At 45.8% G+C, this 27,428-nt stretch overlaps 1 protein-coding gene across 1 annotated transcript in view; it reads right to left on the bottom strand.

Moving 5' to 3' along the window:
• LOC137527115 (transcription initiation factor TFIID subunit 1-like) overlaps positions 1-20,303 on the bottom strand; it is an 86,857-nt gene extending 66,554 nt beyond the window's left edge. Inside the window, exons 1-4 of the mRNA XM_068247519.1 lie at positions 20,128-20,303; positions 13,538-13,655; positions 6,231-6,347; positions 1,383-1,502 (exon numbers count right to left, since the gene is read on the bottom strand). Coding sequence (XP_068103620.1) covers positions 1,383-1,502; positions 6,231-6,347; positions 13,538-13,655; positions 20,128-20,235 — 463 coding nt within the window. The 5' untranslated portion in view covers positions 20,236-20,303. The remainder of the gene's footprint in view (positions 1-1,382; positions 1,503-6,230; positions 6,348-13,537; positions 13,656-20,127) is intronic.
• Between the last annotated feature and the right edge of the window lie 7,125 nt (positions 20,304-27,428).

Raw genomic sequence — 27,428 nt, 5'->3', positions numbered from 1 at the left:
GGAGGGGGCACCTATTTACAAGGCACACCTGGCCATCTATAGGGGAACACCTAGCCTTCTACAGAGGCACACCTAGCTGTTCATTGGGGGAAAGCTAACAAAGAGGCAAATCTGGCTATCTATGGGGGAGGCGGAGCAATAAAGGGGCACAACTGGCTAGCAATATGGAGGGGGGGGGGGGGCTAATCATCTGGCAATATGGTAGGGATAATAGACAGGCACATCTGACTATGGGGGGGGGGGGGATGGGGGGTGTAATAAAAGCGTACATCTGACTATACCAGGCTAATAAAAGGGCAAATCAGCAGGAGGTTCAGCGCTGTGCAGAAGGAAGATGTGCGTTAGTGTGTTCAGACGTGCTTTTTGAAGGTCTAAGCTAAACGCTTATGTCTGATGGGAAGCATGGCTTCCTGGCAGCATGAAAAGTACAATAGGATTGTGAAGAACTCGCTGGGTAATAAAATCGAACAGGCAAATTGTTTTTTTCTTTTGTTTTTCCTAACACCCTGTCTGTGGCAAGGCTCAACCAAAATTGTGAAATATAGATGTGGATGAGTATGACCCGATTGATCACAAATTCAATTACATATGGTGAAAGAATATCAAAAACTTTCTTAATACATCAATGTAACGTTAAAAAAAAAAAAAAACTATGTACCACACAGAATTGTACCTGATATCCTACCCCTCAAACTCCCCCCCCCCCCCCCCACCCCCACCCCCACACACACAAACAAACAAACCAACATCCCCCAGACCTTCTAGAAGATACTCTCCAGAACTTTAGGCTTCAAGGTCACGTGACTAAACTAGGAACAAGAATATCTCGACTGGTCTATAAGCGTAGGTTGCAACCAAATAAAAGTTCCAAATGGCTCACAATACTTCCACAATGCAGCCAATCTGGTGTATAGCAATAGTCCTTTAACTGAATGGCAACAATCACGGCAGAGGGTTGGTGTGAACCAAGCTCAACAGTTCCAGATAGAATGTGGTAATACAATTCTGCTTCCAGCTAGTTTTGTTGTTATGTGCTGGCTGGGCATCACTTGCAACAAGAAGATAGTGTGAACCAAGCCAAGTAACATAGCAAAAAGAGCATTCAGTTCATCTGGTTAGTGAATGTGGGAAAGATAGGGTTAGGAAAAGGGTGGTGACTAGGGTTATGTAAAAAGGTTTGTGCAGCACTAAATATACCGCACTGGAAATATTGTGCTAAAACGGTGGTACCAAAGTACATAGAAATACTTAATGTATGCACTAAAAAAAAAAACAACTGTATGTATTTTTTTCCACAGAATAATCACAGTAGACACAATATAAAACGTACAGCGTATAAGCATATTTCCCCTTTACAAGCAGACATTCCACCAGTCAATTACCTGTTGCTACTGGTCCCTTCTCATCTTCTTTTTTACATGTTACAGGAGGGGGTGGTGGTGGTGGCATCAACTTAGAATCAATGTCTTCACAGTCTGCATCATAGTCGTCATCATCAGCACCTGTAATAAAGGAAACAACTATCCAAACCACCATTCACAAATAAAGTTATTTGTTACATATAGGTATATAAAAAGCAAAACTGCAACTGACTGGACAAAGTAATGTATGAAGAAATAAGGGTGTGACACATGTAATGAGATTGCACAATATGCCAGTAATGAGTTCTAAACACACGATGTAACACACAGTGGCATACCTAAGGAGCTTGGGGCCCCTAGCACGCTAATAATATGGAGCCCCAAAACCTACCAAGGACAGCTGCAGTGTCAGAAAGGTGTAATTAGAGTAAGAAAATAGCACTATGCAATGCACACAGAGGCCCAGTGCACACTGGGCGGATCCGCCTCCCGCATCCGCCTGAAAATCCACATGGCTAATGTTTCTCTATGGGCTGGTGCACACACTGGCGGTTTGAGGTTTTTAGCAAGCCGCAAACGTGCCTCTTGCTGCATGTTTGCGGTTTGCTTAAAACCACAAACCGCCGGTGTGCACTAACCCATAGAGATACATTAGCCATGCGGATGCTGATGCGGCCGGCGGATCGCATCAAGATCCGCCCGGTGCGCACTGGGACTAAACTTTGTCATCCGCACCCAAAACTGCTATCATTTTGTGGATCTGCTAACGGTTTTGGTGTGCACTGGGCCATAGAGGTGTTCATTACCAGCATAGCACCAATAAAAAGCTAAACAGATGCATGAAGGAGAGCCCCGGTGAAGTCATAACCTCTGCAACCCCAATTGCTGCACCACTGGTATCACACATGACATCCCTATTGCTGCTCCTACTGATTGCGCTATAGATGCCCAAAACTAGTGTCCCTAGCCTAGGTTTTCAGTAGAGGATTTTAATTGTATTAAAGAAATACTAACAAAGTTTACATTTTTTCCCTTAAATGCAGGGGGGGGGGGGGGGGGGGCTTTCTGATGACTTGTACTGGTAGTAAAATGGAAAAAAAACATCCTTCCTTATTAGATGGTCTGGAGAGCCAGGGTGTTGGGTAACTGACCACTGTGCAGCTATAAGAATGTGTAATAGCTTTCTCCCTCACTGACGGGCTGCGGGGGCTATAAGAAATTGTAACAACTTTCTCTCTCTTTCTGCACGCTCTCCTGTGCTATGCTGACAGGAGTGTCATGGGCGGATTTCATTCAATGATCTGCCCAGCCACAACACACGCCTGTCAGCATAGCATATGTTTATCCAAGCAGGAGAGCGTGCAGAAAGAGAGAGAAAGCGGTTACAGTTTCTTATAGCCGCCCGCAGCCCATTAGTGAGGGAGAAAGCTATTACATACATTCTTATAGCTGTACGCTGGTCACAATCACCCGACATCCTGGCTCTCCAGACCATCTAATAAGGAAGGATATTTAGTTTCCATTTTACTATCTGTACAAGTCATCAGAAATGCCCCCTGTCTATTTAAGGAGTTTAGAAAAAAAAAAAAAAGGTAAACTTTGATAGTGTTCCTTTAAGCCAGCTACAAAAATATTCATAGTTGAAGATTCCCATGACTAAAATAATATCTCTACTACCATGATCCAGTAATTTAGTATAGTTGTATAAAAGGACTCAACCCTCAAAGTCTAAGGCAAAGAGCACAGAACCGGACTATCCCTGAAAATTCAAACTTGGAGATGAAGGTTTTAGAGTCTCTCATCTAACCGAACTGCATCTCCCAGCGAGCGTGACCCCAAATTCCCCCACAAGCTGCAGACGGCTGCAGGCATGAGAAGAAGATGGAGGATCCAGAAAGGGGACGGAGGATCAGCACCCCCTAGGTAAGTAATGGTGGTCTCCTAGAGGCACGCCACAATTCAAACTTAACCTTGTGGCAAGGTTTTTTTTTTGTTTTTTTTTCAAGTAAAAACACACTGCTCAACGCCCTTCAACCTTTCTGGCATTCCATTTCACCAGGATTTCTGTGCAAAAAGTGGTCCAATTAATTTTCATAACTTTTTTTTTCCTTCAACTTGCCAAAATGTGTCAAGCAAGGTCCTAGTATACAGTGCAGGAGAGTATTGATGTGTATAACTGTCAATACCGCTAGGGAGGTAAAGCCACCAGCAAGAAAATACTCAGAATAATTAAACAATACTTTTGGTACATTTTTAATTGCAGAAGGCTGAAAAGTTATTTTAAACAGGAGATGAAAAATGATCTCCTAGGTGAAAGCTTAGGAGAAAAAGGGTCTGAAGCAACTCAAGGTGATAAGTAGCTTGCACATGCAAGCTACTTACCGTATCACCTGGCCCCGCATGAGGATTATGGACAAATCCTTTTGCCGGTTTCACTCGTGCAATGACCAATAGTTAGGGAGCATTACTCAGATGAAAGCTCCCATATAGGGGGCAATGAGAAGCAAAGATTTGCGCTGTATTGCTGTCCTTCAGCACCACGCCACTGCTGCCTTGCTCCCCTAAGGTGGCCACTAATGATCCAATTTCTATTGAAAAATCGTTCAAGTGATCAGATAATTCTGATCGGAAGTCAAATCGTGCACTACACCATCAAGGAACCAATCTTTGCTTCCTATCTATCACAACCAACAAGAAAATCCAAATTTTGATTTGACGAAAATAAAATCATCAGATGACTGTTTTTAAAGTTGTTCTTAATCGATTGTGCCCATCAATGGAGATTATTTACAACCAATCCAATCAGAATTTCTGATCGGTCTAATGATTTTTCGCTAGAAATTGGACCATTGGGTAGTGGCCACCTTTAGAAGAGTGCACACCTGTCGCAAGAGCCTGCACTTACCGCTGAACATCAGTTGCATCTCGGCGCAACTCCTGTCACTGTAATTGACTTTGAGCCCTGGGAAAGCATCTTTGAAGCTCCTGTCAGGGCTCACCATTGGTCCACTGTCTGGACCAATGAAAATCCTCAATGGTCAGACAGTGGATCATGCTTTGCCAGGGCTTAAATTTGATTACAGTGATGGGAGTTGCCTCAAGGGGCAGCGGACGTTCAGTGACATTGCGGAAGGAATTGCCCGGGGCCGGAGGTGTCCAGTACAGTTGCGGGGGTTCGGCACTGTGCGGACGGACAAACGGTGAGCTCTGGGGGTCTCCTTAGTAAAGGAGACTCCCAGATACTGTGATGGAAGACATGCATTAGTGTGTTTAGACCTGCTTTTTTGCAGGTCTAAGGCCCAGTGCACACCGAGCGGAACCGCCGGCCGCATCCGTCTGAAAATCCGCTTGGCTAATGTATTTGAATGGGCTGGTGCACACCGGCGGTTTGAGGTTTTTAGCAAACAGCAAACGTGCCTCCTGCTGCACGTTTGCGGTTTGCTAAAAACCTCAAACCGCCGGTGTGCACCAGCCCATTCAAATACATTAGCCAAACGGATTTTCAGGCGGATGCGGCCGGCGGATCACATCCAAATCCGCTCGGTGTGCACTGGGCCTAATCTCGCAATCTGCACCAAAAACCACTAGCGTTTTTTGGATCTGCTAGCGGTTTTGGTGTGCACTGGGCCTAAGTTAGCACTCATGTCTGACAGGAAGCATCGCTTCCCGGCAGCATGAGAAGTGCAATACAATTTTTTTTAACACCCTGCCGAGTGCAACTGAATCAGGCGATGTTATTGTCACCTGATTATCGGACTAACCAGCATTTAACGCTGGCAAGCCTGACAACTGCATCAGGCCCAAAGTGGATAGAATAAGGACCATGGTGTAATGAGACGAGGAAACAGAAACGTAAAACATAGAGGAGTGGATTCAGGCAATTGGAATGATGGTGCCACTACATTTAAATGGCTTGGTTTGTCCATATTCATCACGTGATTAGAGTCGATGCCAAGGGTTGGAGCAATAAGCTTCAATCACCAGTGAAGCCTTGCTTTTTCTCTAGATATGGTGGACGTAGAGAGGTGGGGCATGAACAGATATAATAAAGGAGGGTTGGTGGAATATCAACATGGTACCGCCAGGAGGACAAACACAAAACCAAACAATCATGGCAACAAAGGCTTGAATACCTCATGAGAATAATGCCATTGCTTTTTATGGTTTTCTATGCCTTCCTTATCACGTGTCCACCATATTAACAAGCGTACCATCATTATTGAATAAAACGTTGCACCTCACTTCCATCTTTGGGTTTTTTCATTTTTGCTGTATCATTTAGCTGCTATTTTGATTGACATTTTTGACAGCTTTACTTATTTGCTTATTAAAGCACGAGAGGATTGGTGTGTAATTAAATGCCAAGTTATTGGGATTTCCTGATTTTCAATATACCATTGTGTAGATGCTGGGGATCTTTGTACAATATATAAAGAGAGATTTTTGTCAGACCACCTTAGTGCCTGTGAGTTTTCAAATGTTTTTAATGTGTTTTTGGATGTCCAAATAAAGATATTGTGATATTTTGAAGCTACTATTGGTGGCTTTGTTACCATCATAGTTAGTCCTCTATGCAGAAGCTCTTTACTTTTTTGGTATATGTTCTCATATATCATCTGTTGAGGCACTCATTATGGTGCTTGTTCTTAATAGACTCACAACATATTTTCGGGTTCTAATTTCAATCTTTGGTCACAGAAATGGATGTAGCATGCCACATTTATTTATTTTTTTTGCTGAAAACTCCAACTTAGTCGAAATATCACTATCATTATAGGTCAGTTCACCATTTAATGGTAAATGCCACCTGTACTATGCCCTGCTGGCAAATATTTGCTAGTTTTCTGTAGGAAACATTAAATCCTTTACCTGTTCTCTGAGAGAGATGAAGATTGCCCATGGCCTGCTTGTACCTGCGAGATTCATCTTCAGCCACCTCATTAATATCCGAGTAATCAATGGCGTCATCAGTGCTCTTAACCCAGCCTAAAATGTTTCATAAAAACATAATATTATTCAGACAGGATTCAGGTTAGTTTGGCTTCCTTACGCTTGACCTATTTTCTCCCTCTAAGATACATTTTGTTATAAAATGCATATTCGACTAAATAAGTCTTCTCTCTACCAATCCCCCAGCCACAGTAAATGCTAATCGCAAAAGATCACCAATTAAAGTGAACCCGAGGTGAGAATGACATGGAGGCTGCCATATTTGTTTCTTTTTTAAACAATACCAGTTGCCTGGCAGCCCTGCTGATCTATTTAGCTGCAGTAGTGTCTGAATAACACCAGAAACAAACATGCAGCTAATCTTGTCAGTTCTGACAATATTGTCAGGAATACCTGATATGCTGCATGCTTGTTCAGGGCCTATGGCTGAAAGTATTAAAAGCAGAGGATCAGCAGGATAGCCAGGCAACTGGTATTGCTTAAAAGTAAATAAATATGGCAGCCTCCATATAAATCTCACCTCGGGTTCACTTTAATTCTTCTTGGGCAGCAGTACCAGACAGGGGTGCCCACAACTCACTCTTTTATATGCAATATACAGCAAGATTCTAGCAGCTAACATTCAATAAGATCCTAATGCAACCGCTTTCTGACTGGAAAACAATGCATGAAAAGTTAGCCATGGATGTGTATGATATGATCCTATTTTATGGCTGATCCCTTTCAACCTCTGGACTAGGCCCTGGATATCATCTTGGGCTACTATTATAACCTTCCCATTATCAGATCTAAATATCTGGAGGTAGCTCTTGAATTACCCAGCAATACCCCTCTTACTCTCTCTTATCCCATTAAGTGGATTGATACCTTCATGTACCTAGGTGTTAGCAATTTCAGAAATCCCTGGTACTTTGTCAAGGCACATACAGAACCCCATTTTGAAGAATACACACATTCAGTTTTGATTGGCCAATGTAACCACTTACGAGTGGTATGAGAGCCAATATATCTTTACTACTATTACCAGATTGTGTAGGTAAGCTTTCATACTACACAGAAGAGGTAAAAGTGGTAAAGTTATCCAGTAAGTAATCAAAATTGTATGTGTGTACGCACCAGGGATGTGGAGTCGGAGCAATTTTTGGGTACCCGGAGTCAGCCTGGTTTCATAAACCGAGGAGTCAGTGTTGGACATTTTTGTACCGACTCCATAGCGCTGGTACACACCCTCGGAGAGAGAGGGACAAGACCTCTGCAAGACCCAAATTACTTATTGGTTGTGAAGCAAGTTAACCCAAGTGAAAAAATTGATGCTGCTACCTAAAAATTTTTACATTTTACATCTGCTCACTGTATTTCTGTCACAACAATTCATAATGTTAAGTCAATATTGATCCACTATCAGGTAGAAGTCCAGATATGAAGTTAAATGCCCATAGTCTGAAAACTCATCAAATCTATGCGGTGTCACTTTGCCACTCAACAAGCCACCAAGGTCTCCTGACTTATATAGAAGAGCTACATAAGTAACTTCAAACTGTTACGTTTGTTTTCCAGCATCCAAAAGGTTAAAGGAAGCTACTCCTAGACCCAGTGGATACCACTAAAGGGATTTGTTTGAGCCATTCTAAATGAAGCTAATCTAATGTGCCTAGGCTGGAAAATGTGCACATCCTATGAGTCGGTTTACCAAACCCCATTTGGAACAGCCAGAAAGCCCAGTTGCCGTTGTATACGTAGGCGCTTGTGTGGCGTCACACACCCCCTCCACGTTACGCTGGCAACCATGTGGGGAGCATGTATGGGAGGGCATTGCAGAGACAGACCCAATGATTGACAGGAGACAGGTAGGGCCATATGCAATTCACTTTTTCACCTGACTTTTCTCCTAGGAGATAATTTGTCATCTTCACTTTAAAATAACTTTCCAGCACTTTTCAAATAAAAAAGTACCAAAAAGTAGGTGAAAAAGTACTATCAAAATGATTTTTAATATTTTCTTGCTTGTTGATGGCTTAAAAGGCATTTTATTGCCAAGTTTAAAAATATCTCCTAGGAGAAAACTCAGGTGAAAAAGTGAATTGCATATGGCCTGTAAAGTATAATTGCACGGGACACATTTTACATTAGGGAGGTCAGCGTCAGTGTTTTCGGCGCTCATCCTGATATCGGACACTGCTACCGGCACGCATCCTATTGAGCATGTCGGCCTTAAATCTTGCAGCGTGTCCAATAGATACATGCAACCAATTTTGGTCTGAAATTGGTCACATTGTCAATCGGTCATGCTCTTGGCACCACGTATTTTAATTCAATCCGATTATAATTGAATTGGATGGTTGATCAGCCGCCTAGTCGCCTGATGCATGGCCACCTTAACTGTTTAAAGGGGTTCTGTGGGGGTTTGGTAAGGATAAAAACCGCCACTTACCTGGGGATTCTATCAGCCCCCTGTAGCAGTAATGTCCCACGCCGTTCGCCGCCGGTCCCGGTCTAGCGCGGCACACCATCCAACTGCGGCTGCGCGGCCGTGCTTGCTCCCGCCCACATCATCAGAAGCTTACTGCGCAGTAAGCTTCTGATGATGAGAACGGCAGCACGCATTATTCGGCGATGCCAGACGAATAATGCCCGGTGCCAGCGGCGGAGAACGGCAGAACGGAGGAGGACAGCGTGGGACATTACTGCTACAGGGGGCTGATAGAAGCCCCAGGTAAGTGGCGGTTTTTATCCTTAGCAAACCCCCACAGAACCCCTATAAAGGGAACCAGAGGCCCCCAAAAAAAGCTTTTATACATACCTGGGGCTTCCTCCAGCCCCATATGCAAGGATCACTCCCACGCCGCCGTCCTCTGCTGCCTGGATCCGCCGGTACTGGGTCCCGTCATGGCCGCCAGCAGACGCGGCCAATTGTCCGCATCACACGGGGCTCCCTCCATGTATGTATGTACGTGTGAGGCTGCCTACTGTGCAGCCTCACGCGTACATACATGTAGGGAGCCCCTGTGATGCGGACAATTGGCCGCGTTCGTCGGAAGTGACGGGACCCGGTACCGCCAATCCAAAAAGCGGAGGATGGCTGCGTGGGAGCGATCCAGGCTTATGGGGCTGGAAGAAGCCCCAGGTATGTATAAAAGCTTTTTCTTTTTTCGTTCCTCTCTGGTTCCCTTTAAAAGCTTTTCTGCTCGGAGCTGTGGAGTCAAGGAGTGGGATCAATTTTGGGTACATGGAGTCGGAGGTTTCATAAACTGAGGAGTCGGAAGTTGGGAGGTTTTTGTACCAACTCCACAGCCTGGCAAGTGTTGTGGAGTTGGAGCAATTTTGGGTACCTGGAGTCAGAGTCGGTGGTTTCATAAACTAAGGAGTTGGATGATTTCTGTACTGACTTCACAGTCCTGGTTCTGCTACCAATTTTTTTTTCTGGTACGTAGTAGGTTTTATGCTGTAAATCTTCTATGCTGGAAACACACAATACAATTTCTGTTCTGATCGGTGGGAATAGGACGATTATTTCCAATCTGTTTCTGATTGATAAAAGGGACCAATTTTGTTTAGTTATCATTGGAATATCGATCCCTTTATCAATCAGGTGCAGTTTAGACATACACATGATACAACTTACGGTCAAATTACCCGTCGATCAGATCGGGAAATTGCATAGCGTGTTCCCATCACTAGAGCAAAGAAGAATTTCTGAGTTTCATACCACTTTAAGCAAATAAACATTCTTGACAGAAAATTCTGCAGCATGCCCATACCCAGATCTATTCGACAAAAGATTTCTCATGGGAAAGGGGGTATCAGCAACTAATTGGGATAAAGCTCAATATGGGGTTAAAGTTCCTCTTTAGGTTTCTTGCATAAATCCTTTTATTCTGTGATACCCCCTAAAGCAGGGGTGCCCATTAGGTAGATCGCGATCTACCGGTAGATCGCGAAGGCCTTCATAGTAGATCCTGACCCCACTATATTTTCCATTCTGTATATACAAGTGTGCTCCTAAAACTGTACATAGGTAGATCACTTTGACTTGCTAATTTTTAAAAGTAGCTCACAAGACGAAAAAGTGTGGGCACCTCTGCCCTAAAGCTAGCACAGTTTTAGTAAATTTCTTTAAACCATGGTGGGGGTATTCACATGTTGCTTATCCGTAATCTGTATACTGTAACTACTTCTGACTTTGTATCATATTCCTTTCTTTGACATTTGTTAAAAAAAAAAGTGTGTGTGTGTGTGTGTGTGTGTGTGTATTTTTTTTACAAGTTTGTTTATTATGTCATATGGCCTTTCTATAGGATTGTCCCTTAAAGGGATACTGTGGGGGGGGGGGGGGGGGGGGGTCGTAGGAAAATGAGTTGAACTTACCCGGGGCTTCTAATGGTCCCCTGCAGACATCCTGTGCCCGCACAGCCACTCACCGATACTCCGGCCCCGCCTCTGGTTCACTTCTGGAATTTCTGACTTTAAAGTCAGAAAACCACTGCGCCTGCGTTGCCGTGTCCTCGTTCCCGCTGATGTCACCAGGAGCATACTGCACAGGCCCAGCATGGTCTGTGCCTGAGCCGTGCTCTCCTGGTGACATCAGCGGGAACGAGGACACGGCAACGCAGGCGTAGTGGTTTTCTGACTTTAAAGTCAGAAATTCCAGAAGTGAACTGGAGGCGGGGCCGGAGCATCAGTGAGTGGCTGCACAGGCACAGGATGTCTGCGGGGGACCATTAGAAGCCCCAGGTAAGTTCAACTCATTTTCCCCCGACCCCCCTACAGTATTCCTTTAAAGCCTTGGTGTAAGTTATGCTACAGCGTGCTGTGTGCAATATACCATCATTTGCACACAATTCATTTGTCCATTGCTAATTTTGTATTCCTTGGCTTGCAACATTTGCAAAGCTGACTTCCTGTGTGAATGTCAAATTCATCTTTGCTAGACTGACTAGCTGGTCTGAACTATCCGATTTCTTTCCCAATCCCTTCATCACCCATGTGAGGCAAGTCAAGGAACTACTGCAAAGGGGAGACCAGACAATCTTTTTTTTTTCTCTGTAAACACAGAGCTGAACCTGGCCACAAACTCTGTGCGACTCTCTGTGGCCAGCACTGCAGCATTTTATCCTCTATGCCTTTCTAGATGCTCTCTGCACAACCTGCTATAAAGCATCTACCTTTCCAAGTGGGTTTATATATATATATAAAAAAAAAAAAAAAAAAAAAAAAAGTTCAATAAAAAAGAAAAAGGTTTTTTTTTTATTGGAGGCACAGCAGGGTTGTCAGAAGCATACTCACAGTTTTTATAAAGTCACTGGGAAGCCTAAAATGCTTTATATACATGGAACAGTGAGGAACTGAAGTAGTAGAATAGCAGCAAACAGTGCAGTGTGAGAGATGGCGATCGGGTGATGTACTCTGCTCTTGGAAATGAACTCCAACTCCCCGGCAATAAGAAACTACTAGATCCAGGATGTGAAACACGAAGGTGGCAGCACTGCAGTTGCACCTGTGTGTTCACGACATATGCCGCCACGGACACTCATGGGCACATTATTGATCGAGGGCTGGATGGTGCTACTCGATGACTTACCAAGTGACCAAGAGAGTAGGAGAGATAGTTTAATTTGAGCCAATGACTGATATGCAACGGTTCCATATTGCACTAATCAATTTGTTGTCTAGAGTCAAGAGGAGATTTAACCGCCATTAAGTTTCCGCTTATTAAAGAGACTCTGTAACAAAATTTTAATCCTTATTTCTGCTATCCTATAAGTTCCTATACCTGTTCTAATGTGCTCTGTCTAACTGCAGCCTTTCCTATTTGCACAGTGGCGGTGTTATCTCTGTTATATGATCTAATCTTCTCTCCTCTGTTGGCTGAGGCTGGAATGTGTGGAATGTGCTGCACTACTTGTCATTGGCAGAAGCTATACACACCCTCTCCAGGCCCCCTGCACACCCTCTCCAGGCCCCCTGCACACTCTGTATGACTGAGCTTACTCTCAGCGTATTACTTGCTCTGTCTTACTTGCTCTGTTTGTAAACACTGGATAAAAATGGCAATTACAAGCCAGGATTGCAGCAGAGAGAGGCAGAAACAGCACAGAGAGGCCCAGGAGGACATAATGAATAGAATGGAATGCTTTTTATTGTAAGAATTTTAGAGTACAGATTCTCTTTAAGCAGTCATTTAACTGTGGATGACAATTCACCCCCCATGGGTGTTTATGTGTGACGGATGTGCCTTCCTATTGAATCTCGATATGCCGCATCTTTTTTTTTTTGTATATACACACACTTTTTCCCCCAAACGTTTATGTGTGTGTGTGGTGTGTGTGAGTGATGTATTTTGAGGGGATTCACAGATTTTTTTTGTCCAATGTTAGGACTAAATAAATTGTCATTATGCTTGAATTAGTGCCACAAGCCTTCTTATGTGACTATAGGTTTGTGCTATTGAGGGTTGTACTATGCTCTTAACAGAGTTTCAGTCATTGATTGATAATTATTGGACTATACAGTATCTGATATATTGCTGAACCTCCTTGGTCATTTATTGGAAGCTACTGGATTCTACCTGGCAAAATCCAGACAGTGCTTTAAATGCATTTATTGTAAAAAGTCAGACATACAAAGTACAAAACACTGTGCATTGCTAATTAACACAAGTTCACTATGATATGCATTGAAAAAGTGGAAGGCTGAAGTAAGGTTTTAAAGTCTCTGCAACAGATAACATGACAGCAAAGTGTATGCTAATACCACTAATGATGCTCTTCTAAACCTTGATGTATGGCTAGCTAAACTTCCTGGCTTGAACTACCAACTGAACCTCCTGCCATGTCAATACAACACCAACACTTCCCATGGCAGCAATACCGCCTACTCTCCCCTGCTCACACTATTGCCAAGCATCTACATCAGTGTGGAGGCGAGGAAGGTGTTAGGTGGGATGGGCAGAAATCTTGGCAGTAAAGCCCATATTAGGATTTCTTCTGACTTTAGAGACACAGATGGCTCAGTAAAAACTTGCTAGTGAAATCAATCAGTGCTAGAAGTATTAAAGGTAAGGCTACACACTAAGCAGCCTTATTGCCAAATAAGAGCACAGTAACACCACAGGTTCCATGACACAAACAGAAAAAACACAGTTAACATACATTTCGAAATATACATTAAAAAGTTTATTGGAAATTATTTTTCGGGTGCTTATTTACAGATGTGCTGTTTATCATTACCATCTTCATCTAAGTTAGCCTCTTCTGTTTCAGAAGCTTCATCCACACTAGAAGTGATCTCTGTAATCAGACTGCCAAGGCCCAGAGCGCCCAACCCAGCTAGGTGTTTCTTTGACTCCTGGAAAGCAAATTACAAGTGAAATAAGTATGGATGAACGTTTTCAGGTAGACAAACTCTACATAAAATAGATGCACTACAGGGGGATAGGTAGGAAGTCCTTTTGGCCTTCTGGGACTGGCACATTGATACGTCATTCTACATGACGAAATGCATAGGGCGGAGCTACGTCACATGACCGGCAGATACAAGAAGTCACAGGACGTGAGGGTCTGAGGCTGAGCGTGTGTGTGAGCGGTAGGGTTGTCGCGATATACCGGTATCGCGATATATCGCGGTTTCAATGTGCATGGTTATCATACCATGCACATTGTCAAAATACCGGTTTTTCCGCTTCCGCATTTGCCGCCCGTCACCACTCAGCGAGTCGGCTCTCAGGCGCCGGATATGACGCGTGTCCAGTGAGGACGCGGCTGCTGGAACGCAGAGACTTCCTCCCAGGCTCCCACCAGTGGCGCCCTATGCCGAGCACTTCTCCTGAGTAGTCCTGTGCTGGCGTCATCAATGACGATCGTTCCCGCCCAGCGTCTCTGTACTCTAAGTGAATGAAGCACTTAGGACTGAGGACTGCTGCTGCAGACAAGTGAGTATTTGTCCCCTGACTCCCCTCTCCCTACCACTAGCTACACCTATCCCTGGCTACCTATGCTGCGCCACTTACCACTGGCTACACCAATCCCTGGCTACCTATGCTGCGGCCACCTACCAATAGCTACACCTATCCCTGGCTACCTATGCTGCGCCACCTACCACTGGCTACACCTATCCCTGGCTACCTATGCTGCGCCACCTACCACTGGCTACACCCATCCCTGGCTACCTATGCTGCGGCGACCTACCACTGGCTACACTCATCCCTGGCTACCTATGCTGCGGCCACCTACCACAGGCTACCTATGCTGCGGCCACCTACCACTGGCTACACCAATCCCTGGCTACCTGTGCTGCGGCTACCTAACACTGACTACACCTATCCCTGGATACCTATGCTGCGGCCACCTACCACTGGCTACACCTATCCCTGGCTACCTGTGCTGCGGCCACCTACCACAGGCTACCTATGCTGTGGCCATCTACCACTGGCTACACCTATCCCTGGCTACCTGTGCTGTGGCTACCTACCACTGGCTACACCTATCCCTGGCTACCTATGCTGCGCCACCTACCACTGGCTACACCTATCCCTGGCTACCTATGCTGCGCCACCTACCACTGGCTACACCCATCCCTGGCTACCTATGCTGCGGCGACCTACCACTGGCTACACTCATCCCTGGCTACCTGTGCTGCGGCTACCTAACACTGACTACACCTATCCCTGGATACCTATGCTGCGGCCACCTACCACTGGCTACACCTATCCCTGGCTACCTGTGCTGCGGCCACCTACCACAGGCTACCTATGCTGCGGCCACCTACCACAGGCTACCTATGCTGCGGCCACCTACCACTGGCTACACCAATCCCTGGCTACCTGTGCTGCGGCTACCTAACACTGACTACACCTATCCCTGGATACCTATGCTGCGGCCACCTACCACTGGCTACACCTATCCCTGGCTACCTGTGCTGCGGCCACCTACCACAGGCTACCTATGCTGCGGCCACCTACCACTGGCTACACCAATCCCTGGCTACCTGTGCTGCGGCTACCTAACACTGACTACACCTATCCCTGGATACCTATGCTGCGGCCACCTACCACTGGCTACACCTATCCCTGGCTACCTGTGCTGCGGCCACCTACCATTGGCTACCTATGCTGTGGCCATCTACCACTGGCTACACCTATCCCTGGCTACCTGTGCTGTGGCTACCTACCACTGGCCACACCTATCCCTGGCTACCTATGCTGCAGCCACCTATTATTGGCGGGTGGGGGGACATTATTTAATGTGAGGGGGTGGGGCCCAGGCCCAAATAATTGTTTAATACCGTATACCGTAATACCGTCATACCGTGGTATTTTTTTTTTTGACGGTTATCATACCGTGGAATTTCATACCGTTGCAACCCTAGTGAGCGGCTACCCGGGACTGCAATCTACACATGTTAATATGCGCTTATGACTACCTATGCTTGTGAGTGCAAACCTTTTTACAATTTTAATATTAAATGATTTTACACTATATGGCGCTCTCTGAGTTTTAGATCCTTTACGCATTGGAGTGATCCCTGCCTTCCCCTACTTATGCCATATATCCATACCTCCGGATTGTTTGGAGGCTAATCGGGTGAGTGCGGGCGCATTGGGGGGAGTGTGTCCCAGCACGAGGTGGTGTCGTTTTGCACTCCGGAATGGTGAAGGGAAAGTATTGCAGTAACTGGATTACGCTATGTCCCCTTCTTTCTTGTTGTTTTTATGACGTGTTGGCTGACCAATGAGGAAATAAAGTGACTGAATCCCTGGGACATTCAGCTGGACGCATTTAAAGTTGCTGGATGGTGATTTGTGTGAACTGAACTCTCATTGCTATAAGCTATAGAGCACATTTGTTTTTCCTTTTAAATTGTGGCGACACAGTTTATAAATTACCTTTGTGCTGTACAGGAGATGTACAGGCTATTTACAAGATAAAAAAAAATTAAGATAAACAGCCCTTCCATGAGATAGGCTACTAACTGTAAAGGTGGCGATTCGACCATCAGATAGATTTCTGTCAGATGCCTGTCAAGTCGAATCTGACAGGAATCTATCTGATGTGTGCCAGGAACAGATTTCCAATCAATTTCAGAATGAGATCTATTGAAAATCTATCTAAATGCATTATTGGACCATTAGATCCAATGCAATTCTATGGGCCATCGATCTGCTGCCAGCAGGAGATCGACCTAGATCTTCCATCCTGTCAGATAGATCAAATCCATTGAAATCGGCCACAAATCGATTGATTTGAAAGAATCGATTTCTGACCGATCAATTCTATAGAATCGATTGATCACTGAAATTGACCAGTGTATGCGACCCTTAAGTTAAAGGTTAAAGATCGAGAAGGCATCTCTTATATACCATTTAGCTTCGAACACACGCTAGACGAAACTCAGACGAGGTGCCTGATAACGACTGCCTATGCCAATGATACGGCAAGAGTACAGCAGCCCCCAATGCCACCCAACACCTCAGTCAGTGATCAGTTCAGCAGATTGCCCACCGAGAGCATTGTTTTTCCAACTCACCCTGACCGCTGTGTGAGGTGACTCATGCCCCGCTCCATCAGCCCTCTAGCATAGCAACAGAACATGTCTGTACAACCCTAGGCCCTGTAACATTGCCCCAGGGATTGAGAGCCGATCCTCGCTGAGCAATATGTCTCATACATGTTTACAAGGCTTGTCTCAAATCAACATAAAGAAACTTAAAAACACAATCCAATCTTTTGCAGCATTCATTTCAGATATCTTTTTGTTTGTCAGTCAGTCCAGCAAAGCCATGTACTTTCCAGAGAAAGACTGACTTTTGCTTGACAATCGAGAAGGAATGAACAATGAAAGGCAGAATTATGCAAATTTATACAGCTTGAAAATGGACCCGTTGAATCCTGCAAAGGTGGAATTGGGTCATTAAGTTTTCAAGCTGCATACATTTGCATTGAAAATTAGCATAATCCTGTATGAATTTGGAAAGATTAGCATCTCCTTGACCATTTCTACTATTGATCCTTCAACCTCCCTGGCGGTAAGCCTGTGCTGAGCTGAGGCTTGGATCGAGACTCCCTCTGACGTCACGACGTCGATGACATCATCCCGATCATCGCCAGGAAATCCCGTTCTGAATCGCCGGAGGCGATCGGAAGGGGTGGGGATGCCGCTGCACAGCACTAGGCTAGCTACATGATTTAAAAAAATAAAAAAAATTGAAGTGCTGCGCTGCCTACTGGCGGTTTTAATAGACCGCCAGGGAGGTTAATGCACATCGGTGTACCTCTCTCTGAGAGAACACCAAATCCTGGAGTGGACTTGGATTTTTGTCTGATCCAGTCTCAGACAGAGCATCAAAAGAGTGGATTTAAAGTGTACTTGAAAGAAAAAAAAAGTGCCCCTACAGCAGAGCTCCCCAACCCTGTCATCGGGGCACACCAACAGTACGTTTTGCAGGAACCCACAAACATTCACAGGTAAGGTAATTAGTGTCTCAGTAGACCTGATTAACTGCCTCTGTGGATTTCCATAAAACATGCACTGTTGGTGGGCCTTGAGGACAGGGTTGGAAAATACTGCCCTACAGGATAATCACCTCAAGATGGGGCAGCCTCTGGTTCCTAGAGGCTTCCACCATCCTCCTCCACAGTCTCTCTCCTGCGGTGAGACAGCTGTAAGAATGCTCGTCTGTGCCTTACAAATGCGTGCTAACTCCGTCCTGTTCAGGTTTCTTCAGAAATATCCAAGCTGGATCCGTTCTGTGCGCCCAATCGGGCGTTGCTATTTCTGCCAAAGCACAAGCGGGACAGAGCTAGCATGCTTGCGCAGAGAGTCCCCTGTTCGCGGGTCCCAGCGATGGAACAAGACTGAGGAGGAGGATGACAGGGAAATCTCTTTAGGATCCTGAGGCTTCCCCCTCTTGACGTGAGTACCCTTTAGGGCAGGCATGGGCAAACTTGGCCCTCCAGCTGTTAAGGAACTACAAATCCCAAAATGCATTTGACTTTATGAGTCATGACTGTGGCTGTCAGACCCCTGCAATGCATTGTGAGACTTGTAGTTCCTCAACAGCTGGAGGGCCAAGTTTGCCCATGCCTGCTTTAGGGGCACTTTTCTATCCCCCAGATTTACTTTAAAATAGCAGTGCAGAGGAGAGAAATCTGAGACATACCTAAACACCATCACTGCAAGCAGTGCTATTTCCCAGTTCTGCATTGTACCACTCTGTGCTCACCCATCAGAAGCCACTCCATCATGCCCTATGCCATGATCGCTCCTCCCCATAGCAACAGTACACATCTGTACAGCGCTTGCTCCCTACAGTATCAAACCTGATCCTGACAGGTGACAAAAATAGTTTGTTTTAAAGCAAGCTATCCTTTTCTGAAATTACATGATAGACAGACAACTTATCTGCAACTGTCTGGGCAATGGCTGCAGATACAAAACAGACACACCACAGCTTAGATCCATGGACTTATAGCTTCTCAACATACGGCTAACACACTACTGACACATTTTTACAAACTGGAGCAAATTAATAGGCAAAACACAATGGTCCGTTACATAATGCATGCGCTAATTATGAGTGCGAACTGCAATGGACACTGGATGTAGATTTTTAATACAAAGCCTGCATGCAGGGAGTTAAAATCAGTTACAATGGAGTACTGTAAACAGCCCCATCGTATTGTATGGGCAGTGAGATAACATGCAACATTTTTCTGCAATCAACTGAGCATTGTGAACAAGCCCTTAGTTCCAGTATTGCAATTAATTAAAATATATTTATCATGACAACACTTTATATAGTGCTGACACTTTTTCCTGCAGAACATTACACTGTACATTAATTTACATTGCTCTACGTTTTCCCTCTAGGATGTTCCTCAGAGGGGCTCAATGTCACTAGGGGTGACCCTGGGGTGACCAATAAACCTTCCAGAATGTATTTGGTGTGTGGGAGGAAACCCTTTCCAAGTACAAGGATAACTACAAACTTAATGCAGAAGGTGACTCTACTATTATAGGAGGATACTTAAGTACTAGCCACCCTGCTGCCTACAGACATTTAAAGCAAACCCAAGGTGACAAAATTAAGTGAGATACTTACCTAAGAAGAGGGAAGCCTCCGGTTCATACAGAGGCTTCCCATGGCCTTCTTCACCCAACCCCCCTGGCCCGGGACCCTCGCGCCATGCTCATCAGTGTTCTCCCCAGTCCCTTTTAGCCGGGTGCTCCACCCGGCTAGTTTTGGTGAGCACCTGGCTGTTATCAGCTCACATCCTCCTATGCTGTAAGCAGAGTTGCACACAGAAGCGCCAGCCCTGCATTCTCTTATCTCACCCCACCCAGCTACTTTTTCATGCCACCCAGCTGTAAAAAAAATTCTGGGGAGAACACTGCTCATCATGCCCAAGCGTGGCTGTACTGCACCTGCACGATAAAGACTGCAATTGCTCAGTAGCACAGAGCCACTTATGAATAAGCAGCTTTGGCTTAATGTGCAAGCGCCGCAATACGCATGTAGGCGGAAATGAGGAGGACACAGTAAGACTCTGGACCATCCAGAGATTCCCTCTACCTGGGTAAGTTTTTTTTTTTTTTTTTTTTTGCATTGGGCTCACTTTAAGTATCATGTCAATGCAAACAGATGTGTACCAGAAACATCTGGCGCACAGAGGGGAGGTGAGCTTTCAAAGGAAGGGTGCTATTTTGATGGGTATACTGAAATGTTGGTACAAGGGACTGATGAGAATCTGCAGATCCAGGGATACTAATAAGAGCAGCGCTCCTTCTCCCCTCCACCCGCAGCACGCAGGCCAGCACTCACCTTATCCAAAACCGAATCATCCTCCAATTGTCCATCCTCATTAATATTCCCAAATAAAAACCCTGTAAGAGAGAAAGGTCTCTCCTCGTCGCTCTCCGAGTCCGACATTTTAAGTCGGAAGTAAGTTACTGGAAACAGGAAGCTGCTGTGGTAAACTGGGTAGGATGGTGGAACGCAGCAACTTCCGACTGAGGAAGGCGCGGCTTGAGTGAGAACATGTGACCGGAGGGAGGGAGACTGTGAGGAAGGTGATGGGAAGTTCGGATCTTTTCAATGATCCGGATGATTCGAATCGGATCATTGAAAAGATCCGGATCTTTGATCCGAATCTCGGATCATTTTACTAAGGAAGCATTCGGGGGTGAAATGACTAGCAGGACAGAAGAAGGGGAGGGGGGTGGACACACAGAGGAGGGGAGAAGATGGACAGAGGGCAGGGAGTGGACAGAGAAGGGAGGAGGGACGAGCAGAGAGCAGAAATGTTTGCTTGCACACAATACCCACATGCTGCAATCATATACTTTACATATATTTCACCTATGTTCATCTGTACACTTTGAATGTAAAGTAGCACAGTGAAAGAAAGCATTCCCAGAAGATATGTGCAGCTGTTTAGAGCGACTGCAGGAGGATCATATTGCCCTGCAAAATCACAGTGCCTGCAAAGTTACTGAGCTGTGCTGAGCTGAGCCAAAAGCTTCCAATGTGTTCACTGTGCACAACTATGAACAGACAGCCTATAATCAGCAGCAGGTTATAGCCAGTATGTGTGCTCTACACCAGGGGCGTAGCAATAGGGGGTGCAGGGGTAGCGACCGCATCGGGGCCCTTGGGCCAGAGGGGCCCCGAAGGTCCCTCCCTCAACTACAGTATTAGCTCTCTATTGGTCCTGTGCTCATAATAATCACTTCTATAGATACATTGAATAGTGGTAATCAGGGCCGGGCCGAGGCATAGGCTGGAGAGGCTCCAGCCTCAGGGCGCAGTGTAGGAGGGGGAGCACAATTCACTCAGCTGTCATTCCTAATTGTGTTTGAAGCAGAAAGAAATAAGAAAAGGGGATACATAGCAGTGACTGCAGCCAGATAACTAGATATTAAGGTGTTGGGGAGGTTGTGGGCCCTGTGGCACCTCTTAGGGCTTGTTTCCACTGTTGCGACGCGATTTCGGCCGCATTCCGACGCTTGTAAAAACGCATGCGGATGCGTTTCCACATGCGTTTTTACCCGCGATTTCGCCTGCGATTTCGCATGGCAGGGTGCCATGCGAAATTAACCACGACACTGCCAGGGCTAAATAAAATTGAAAAAGGTGCGAAATCGCACGCGAAATCGCGGGTAAAAACGCATGTAACAAACGCATGCGTTTTTACTATTAAATACATTAGCAGCGATTCGCACGGATTCCCGACGCAGGCGAAATCGTTGGCTCTTTTGTGCGTTTTTTTCACGCTGAAAAAAACGCACCTCAACAACGCTACAGTGGAAACAGGCCCATCCACTTGTATTACATGTGCGGATCTGCATGCGTTGGACGCATGCAGATTCGCGATAGTGGAAACGAGCCCTCAGTCTATAGCAATCAGTGTTTGACGGCTCGTGTGGCAGGGATGGAGGGGCGCACTTTGGTGTCTCAGCCTTGGGTGCTGGAGGACCTTGTCCCGCCTCTGGTGGTAATCACTAACAAACTGTTCCCCATCCCCTTCTTGCATCTCTGACACTGTAGTTGCCATTGGCAGGTTTTGGTGCACCGTATCAATTGTCATGTATACAGTGCTTGGGGGGCCCCATGTAAAACTTGCATCGGGGCCCACAGCTCCTTAGCTACGCCACTGCTCTACACATATCTGGCAGTGGCACCCATGTCCCCTCTCTCTCATCTACCTGCTGTCCCTGCAAGGCTGGCTCCCATCCAACAGAGCGATCTCTCTCAGCTCTGCTTCCAGGACCCCGCTGCCCGCTAGTGATGGGTCGTTCGCGAACGAGCCGGCTCTAAGAACCGGCTCTTTGCTGTGAACGACAAGAGCCGGCTCTCAGTTTTAAAAGAACCGATGCCTCAGCCGCCCCACACAGCTCTGATTTGCTATGTAATAAAGGGCGCTGAGGCATGCTGGGAGTAGTGTTGGGCCGAACAGTTAGCCTGGCGAACCTCTCTGGGCCTCTTACTACTTCCGGGTCACAATGACCCAGAGTAGTACGCCTGCGCTGCCCGGCGGAGCGCGTCCTAGATCGCGCTCCTGTTGCCGGGCGCTCTCTGCGCATGAGCGTGACGTCACTCATGACGTCACGCACATGCGCAGAGAGTGCCCGGCAACGGGAGCGCGATCTAGGACGCGCTCCGCCAGGCAGCGCAGGCGTACTACTCCGGGTCATTGCGACCCGGAAGTAGTAAGAGGCCCATGAATTTAGAGATGTTCGCCACATCTCTAGCTGGGAGATGTAGTCCTCCTCTTGCAGCTTGTAGGAGTGTATGGGGCGGAGCAGAGCAGTAGCAGGAGGGATTGCCCCAGTCAGCGAAGCAGTCTGTAGTTGTCATGGAGATGGGGGCGGGGCTTTTACTCCGATTCTGAGTGGTGTCCAGTGATATTTAATGAAGAGCCGATTGAGAGCCGTAAGAGCCGGCTCTTTAATGAGAGCCGATTCAGAGGAGCCGATTCTCTGAGAAGAGCCGGAATTCCCATCACTACTGCCCGCTGAGAGGGGGCGTGTGGCTCCTGGCCCCGCCCCTTTTGCGATCCGAATCACTCATTTTGATGATTCGGATGATTCGACTCACAAAAGAGATTCGGATCAAAGATCCGAATCGTTCATGATCCGGACAACACCTATCGCGGAATTGCTGCCTCTTTCACCTGGAATATGTAGCAGTGTTCTGTCAAAATAAGTTACCTTGTTGAGATTGGCAATGGAGTGCTGAAATTTAACAACACCCTTTCTGCTACCTTACTGTAATTTTCTCTTTCTAGTGCCTAACCATACCTCTTCCTTTTTGGTACCTATTCTTAACCTACATCCTTTCTGGTGACTTACCTTTTATTCCTAATCCCTTACTCTTGATTTTAACACTACCCCCCCCCCCTTCCTAACCCCTAACTTTAACCACTTGAGGACCGCGGTTTTAAACCCTCGTAAAGACCAGGCCATTTTTCTGTAAATAGGCCACTGCAGCTTTAAAGGGAACCAGAGACAAATAAAAGATTTTATACATACTTGGGGCTTCCTCCAGCCCCATACGCACGTGTCGCTCTCACGCCGCATCCTCCACTGCCTGCAACTACGAGAACCGGCTCCCGTCACTGACGTCATTGAAGCCAGCTACGCAGGAGAAGTGCGCCCTTTACGTTTCTCTCCAGCGGCTGCTGGAGAGATACGCAAAGAGGGCACTTCTCCTACGCTAGACTGGCTCCGACTGATGAAAGAGCGGGGAGCCGGTTCTTGTAGCTGCAGGCAGCGGAAGACAGCAGCGTGGGAGCGATCCGTGCGTATGGGGCTGGAGGAAGCCCCGGGTATGTATAAAACCTTTTCTTTATTTCATCTCTGGTTCTTTTTAAGGCCTCGCTGCAGGGCCGCACAACTCAGCACACAAGTGTCCCCCCCCCCCCCCCCTTTTTCTCTCCACCAACTGAGCTCTCTGTTGGTGGTGTCTGATCATTCCCCCAGTGGTTGTTTTTTTGTTTTTATAAATATTTGTAATTTTTGTATCACAATCGTTTTATTGTTTTCAATATAAAAGTAAACAAATCCTTACAAAACATGTATAACATATGCATATTTAATAATGTGTGCAATACATAAGGTACAACAGTATCTGCAACAGCAGATATATAATGTAAAAATTAACATGGAAGTCGGTGGCGCAAAGCATCATTCACCAACTCCCTAAGGAAGTCAACAAATAGCTTAAGAAACAGTGGTATAATGGAGGTCACCATACAGTCTCGGTGACCGAAGAGCTCTTGACTAAGAGTACCCTATTTCCGGTAGTATAGTCTGGGTGCTGTTAAATTGACAACTCAATTTGGAGGGGAGTATACTCAGACTCTAATAGTCTCTTAGCTAAAAGCTGTAGGATTTGAAAGGTAAGTGGGACAGGTCCACTCAAAGGAAGGCAGAAAAGAGGGTGAAAGAAAGAAAAGGGAGAGGAACAGGAAAGAAAAGCCATTCGCCACTCTGTCACCCCCCTAGATATAGACATGGCAGATTAGACATTGGTAAGAGAGGCTGGGAGCCAATGTGAGTAGTAAGTGAAATATGGTCTCCACACTTTATCGAATTGTCGAAGCGAATCGTCTAAGATGGCTTTCATCTTCTCAAAACAAAGGTAATTTTTTAAAATATAAATTTACCTATTTATTTATTTATTTTTCCCAACTCCCTCCCTCCCACTAGTCAGCCAATGACGGCGATCGGCTGTCATAGGATTTAGCCTATGATAGCCGATTGCTCTCGTGTCCCAGTGGGACAGCTGTGGCACACGGCTGTCCCCAGTACAGCCTAATTAGATGGCGGTTTGGCCATCTAACAGCCTCCGAGTGGCAATCGCCGCTGGGATACTGAAGGCAGAGCAGAGCTCCGCCTTCTAAGCAGAGATGTGCGCACATCGCCACGCGCAAACTCCTGCTAGCCGCATTGAAAGCCATTCATGCCAATCGGCGTGGAGCGGTTCTGGGGCTGCCGCTGCATTCATGCCAATCGGCTTGAAGCGGTCGGCAAGTAGTAAAACCCATTTAGTTGCTGCCTAATATTAAAGTAAGCCTAAGGCATCTGGTAAAAAAATAATAAAAATTGATACTTACCTAGGTAAGGAAAGCCCAGAGGCTTCCTGGGTCCTCATTGCCTTCACCATTGCCACATACAGACCCGCTGCACATATCCAATAAGAGATTGTTGGATATAGCCTCATGGCTGTATTACCTAATGTGTGTGAGCGTGACTTCACTGCATGAGTATGGTCGTGACTGCACAGTAAGTCAAGCTATTTGTCCTCAAAGTAACGCCATACTACGTCGCAGGTGTGGCTGTATTCACACAGGCGCAGTACAACTGTGCTTGTGCATGAAGGGAAGAGTGGCCGCAAACTAAAAGAGTGTCCTGATCACCGGTGGTGGGGTGTAGGATCCAGAGGCTTCCCTCTTAGATAAGTGTCTAACCTTTTTTCCCTGCCACAATGGGTTTTCTTTAACCTATACATTTCTAGGTGCCTAACCTTAACCCCTTCCCTCCTAGGTGCCATGTCTTAAAGGACAATTGAAGCGAGAAGAATATGGTGCCTGCCATATTTATTTCCTTGTAAACAATACCAGTTGCCTGGCAGCCCTGCTGATCTCTTTGGCTACAGCAGTGTCTGAATCACACCAGAAACAAGCATACATGCAGCTAATCTTGTCAGATCTGACAATAATGTCAGAAACGCCTGATCTGCTGCCTGCTTGTTTAGGGTCTGTCTATGGCTAAATGTATTAGAGGCAGAGGATCAGCAGGACAGCCAGGCAACTGGTATTGCTTAAAAGGGTATAAATATGGCAGCTTACATATCCCCCTCACTACAGTTGTCCTTAAGGATAGGCATCAAGGAAGGGTGATGGGTAGGGTGTCAGCATCAGGCAAAGGCTTCATATTGTGGGCTATCGGGGTAGCAGCGAGGAAGAGAAAAGACCATGGTACTATCTGTATAGCACCTTATGGGATCTCTGTGCTCGGTGTTTTGTCTGCTGGTAGCAATTAGTAGTAATCTACTGACATCTAGTGGACACTATTTATATTGTCATGATTAGAAATTAGGGGGTGATTTAGTTGTTTTAATTATCCTTATGGCCTCTCTTTGTATTTGGAGTGAATGATACATTGATGAACTATATGCATTTCCACTGGGGTGGACAAAGCACCTGTACTGATGCAAATTCGCATTTTGGGTATACCCTACACACAAATTGGACATAAAATGGTTACACAATAGACTATTAACCAGTAATAATCTTGCAGCTCTCCACAATGCTCTCCTCAGCACAGCTACCGAGTTAGAACTCAGCTGAGCACCTTTTAACACTCTCCACTGAAGGCAATCTCCACTCACCAGGCAGGTGACTATGCACTATCCAGCTTCTCGAAAATGTGCTTTCTTCTGGGGAGAGAAACAAAAAGTTTAGGTGCATACACACCTTCATTCTCTGCCACCAATAGAGAAAGGGACTCGATCCCTTGGGCAACAGTGCAGGGCACAATGCTGTGCAGATGCATTGCTGCCTCTAGGAAGGGCAGATGGCCCGGCACACAACAAAGTGGCATTGGAGAAGGCAGGTTAACAGAGCAATGTCCTCAGCCTGCACTAGGGTGTGATGATCCGATAGGCTGTTTGCTTGTTGATGCAATGAGGGGGATCGGGGGCTGATGTACACATGCTACATTCTTAGCAGAGGCAGTCATGTATTTACAGTAGCACATGTTTTACTATACACATGTTTATTCCCTTTGTGTGAATTGGAACAAAACAAAAAAATGGAGGGGAAAAAAGCAAATTGGACATAATGTCACACAAGACTCCAAAAATGGTCTGGACAAAATTATTGGCACTCTTTCAAAATTGTGGATAAATAAGATTGTTTCAAGCATGTGATGCTCCTCTAAACTCACCTGGAACAAGTAACAGGTGTGGGCAATTTAAAAATCACACCTGAAAGCAGAGAAAATGGAGAGAAGTTTAGCCTTTGCATTGTGTGCCTGTGGGTGCCACACTAAGCATGGACAATGGAAAGAGGAGAAGAGAACTGTCTGAGGACTTGAGAACCAAAATTGTGGAAAAATATCAACAATCTCAAGGTTACAAGTCCATATCCAGAGATCTAGATTTGCCTTTGTCCACAATTTGCAACATTATCAAGACGTTTGCAACCCATGGCACTGTAGCTAATCTCCCTGGGATGCGACGGAAGAGAATAATTGATGAAAGGTTGCAACACAGGATAGTCCGGATGGTGGATAAGCAGCCCCAAACAAGTTCCAAAGAAATACAAGCTGTCCTGCAGGCTCAGGGAGCATCAATGTCAGCGCAAATTATCCGTCGACATTTAAATGAAATTAAACACTATGGCAGGAGACCCAGGAGGATGCCACTGCTGACACACAGACATTGTTACGCTTCCTATGCAGAGCATAAGAACTGCAAGAAATGCAGATTTGTCACTATTGTGGAATATACTGGGACCTAGACCAGAACTAAGGAAAATAAAATTAAGGTTTATTGCAAGTGTAAGGCCCAGTGCACACCAAAACCGCTAGCAGATCGTCAAAACGCTAGCGGTTTTG

Source organism: Hyperolius riggenbachi, chromosome 8 (assembly GCF_040937935.1).
Source record: "Hyperolius riggenbachi isolate aHypRig1 chromosome 8, aHypRig1.pri, whole genome shotgun sequence".
NCBI lineage: Eukaryota > Metazoa > Chordata > Amphibia > Anura > Hyperoliidae > Hyperolius > Hyperolius riggenbachi.
This window is presented reverse-complemented; position numbering and strand designations above follow the sequence as displayed.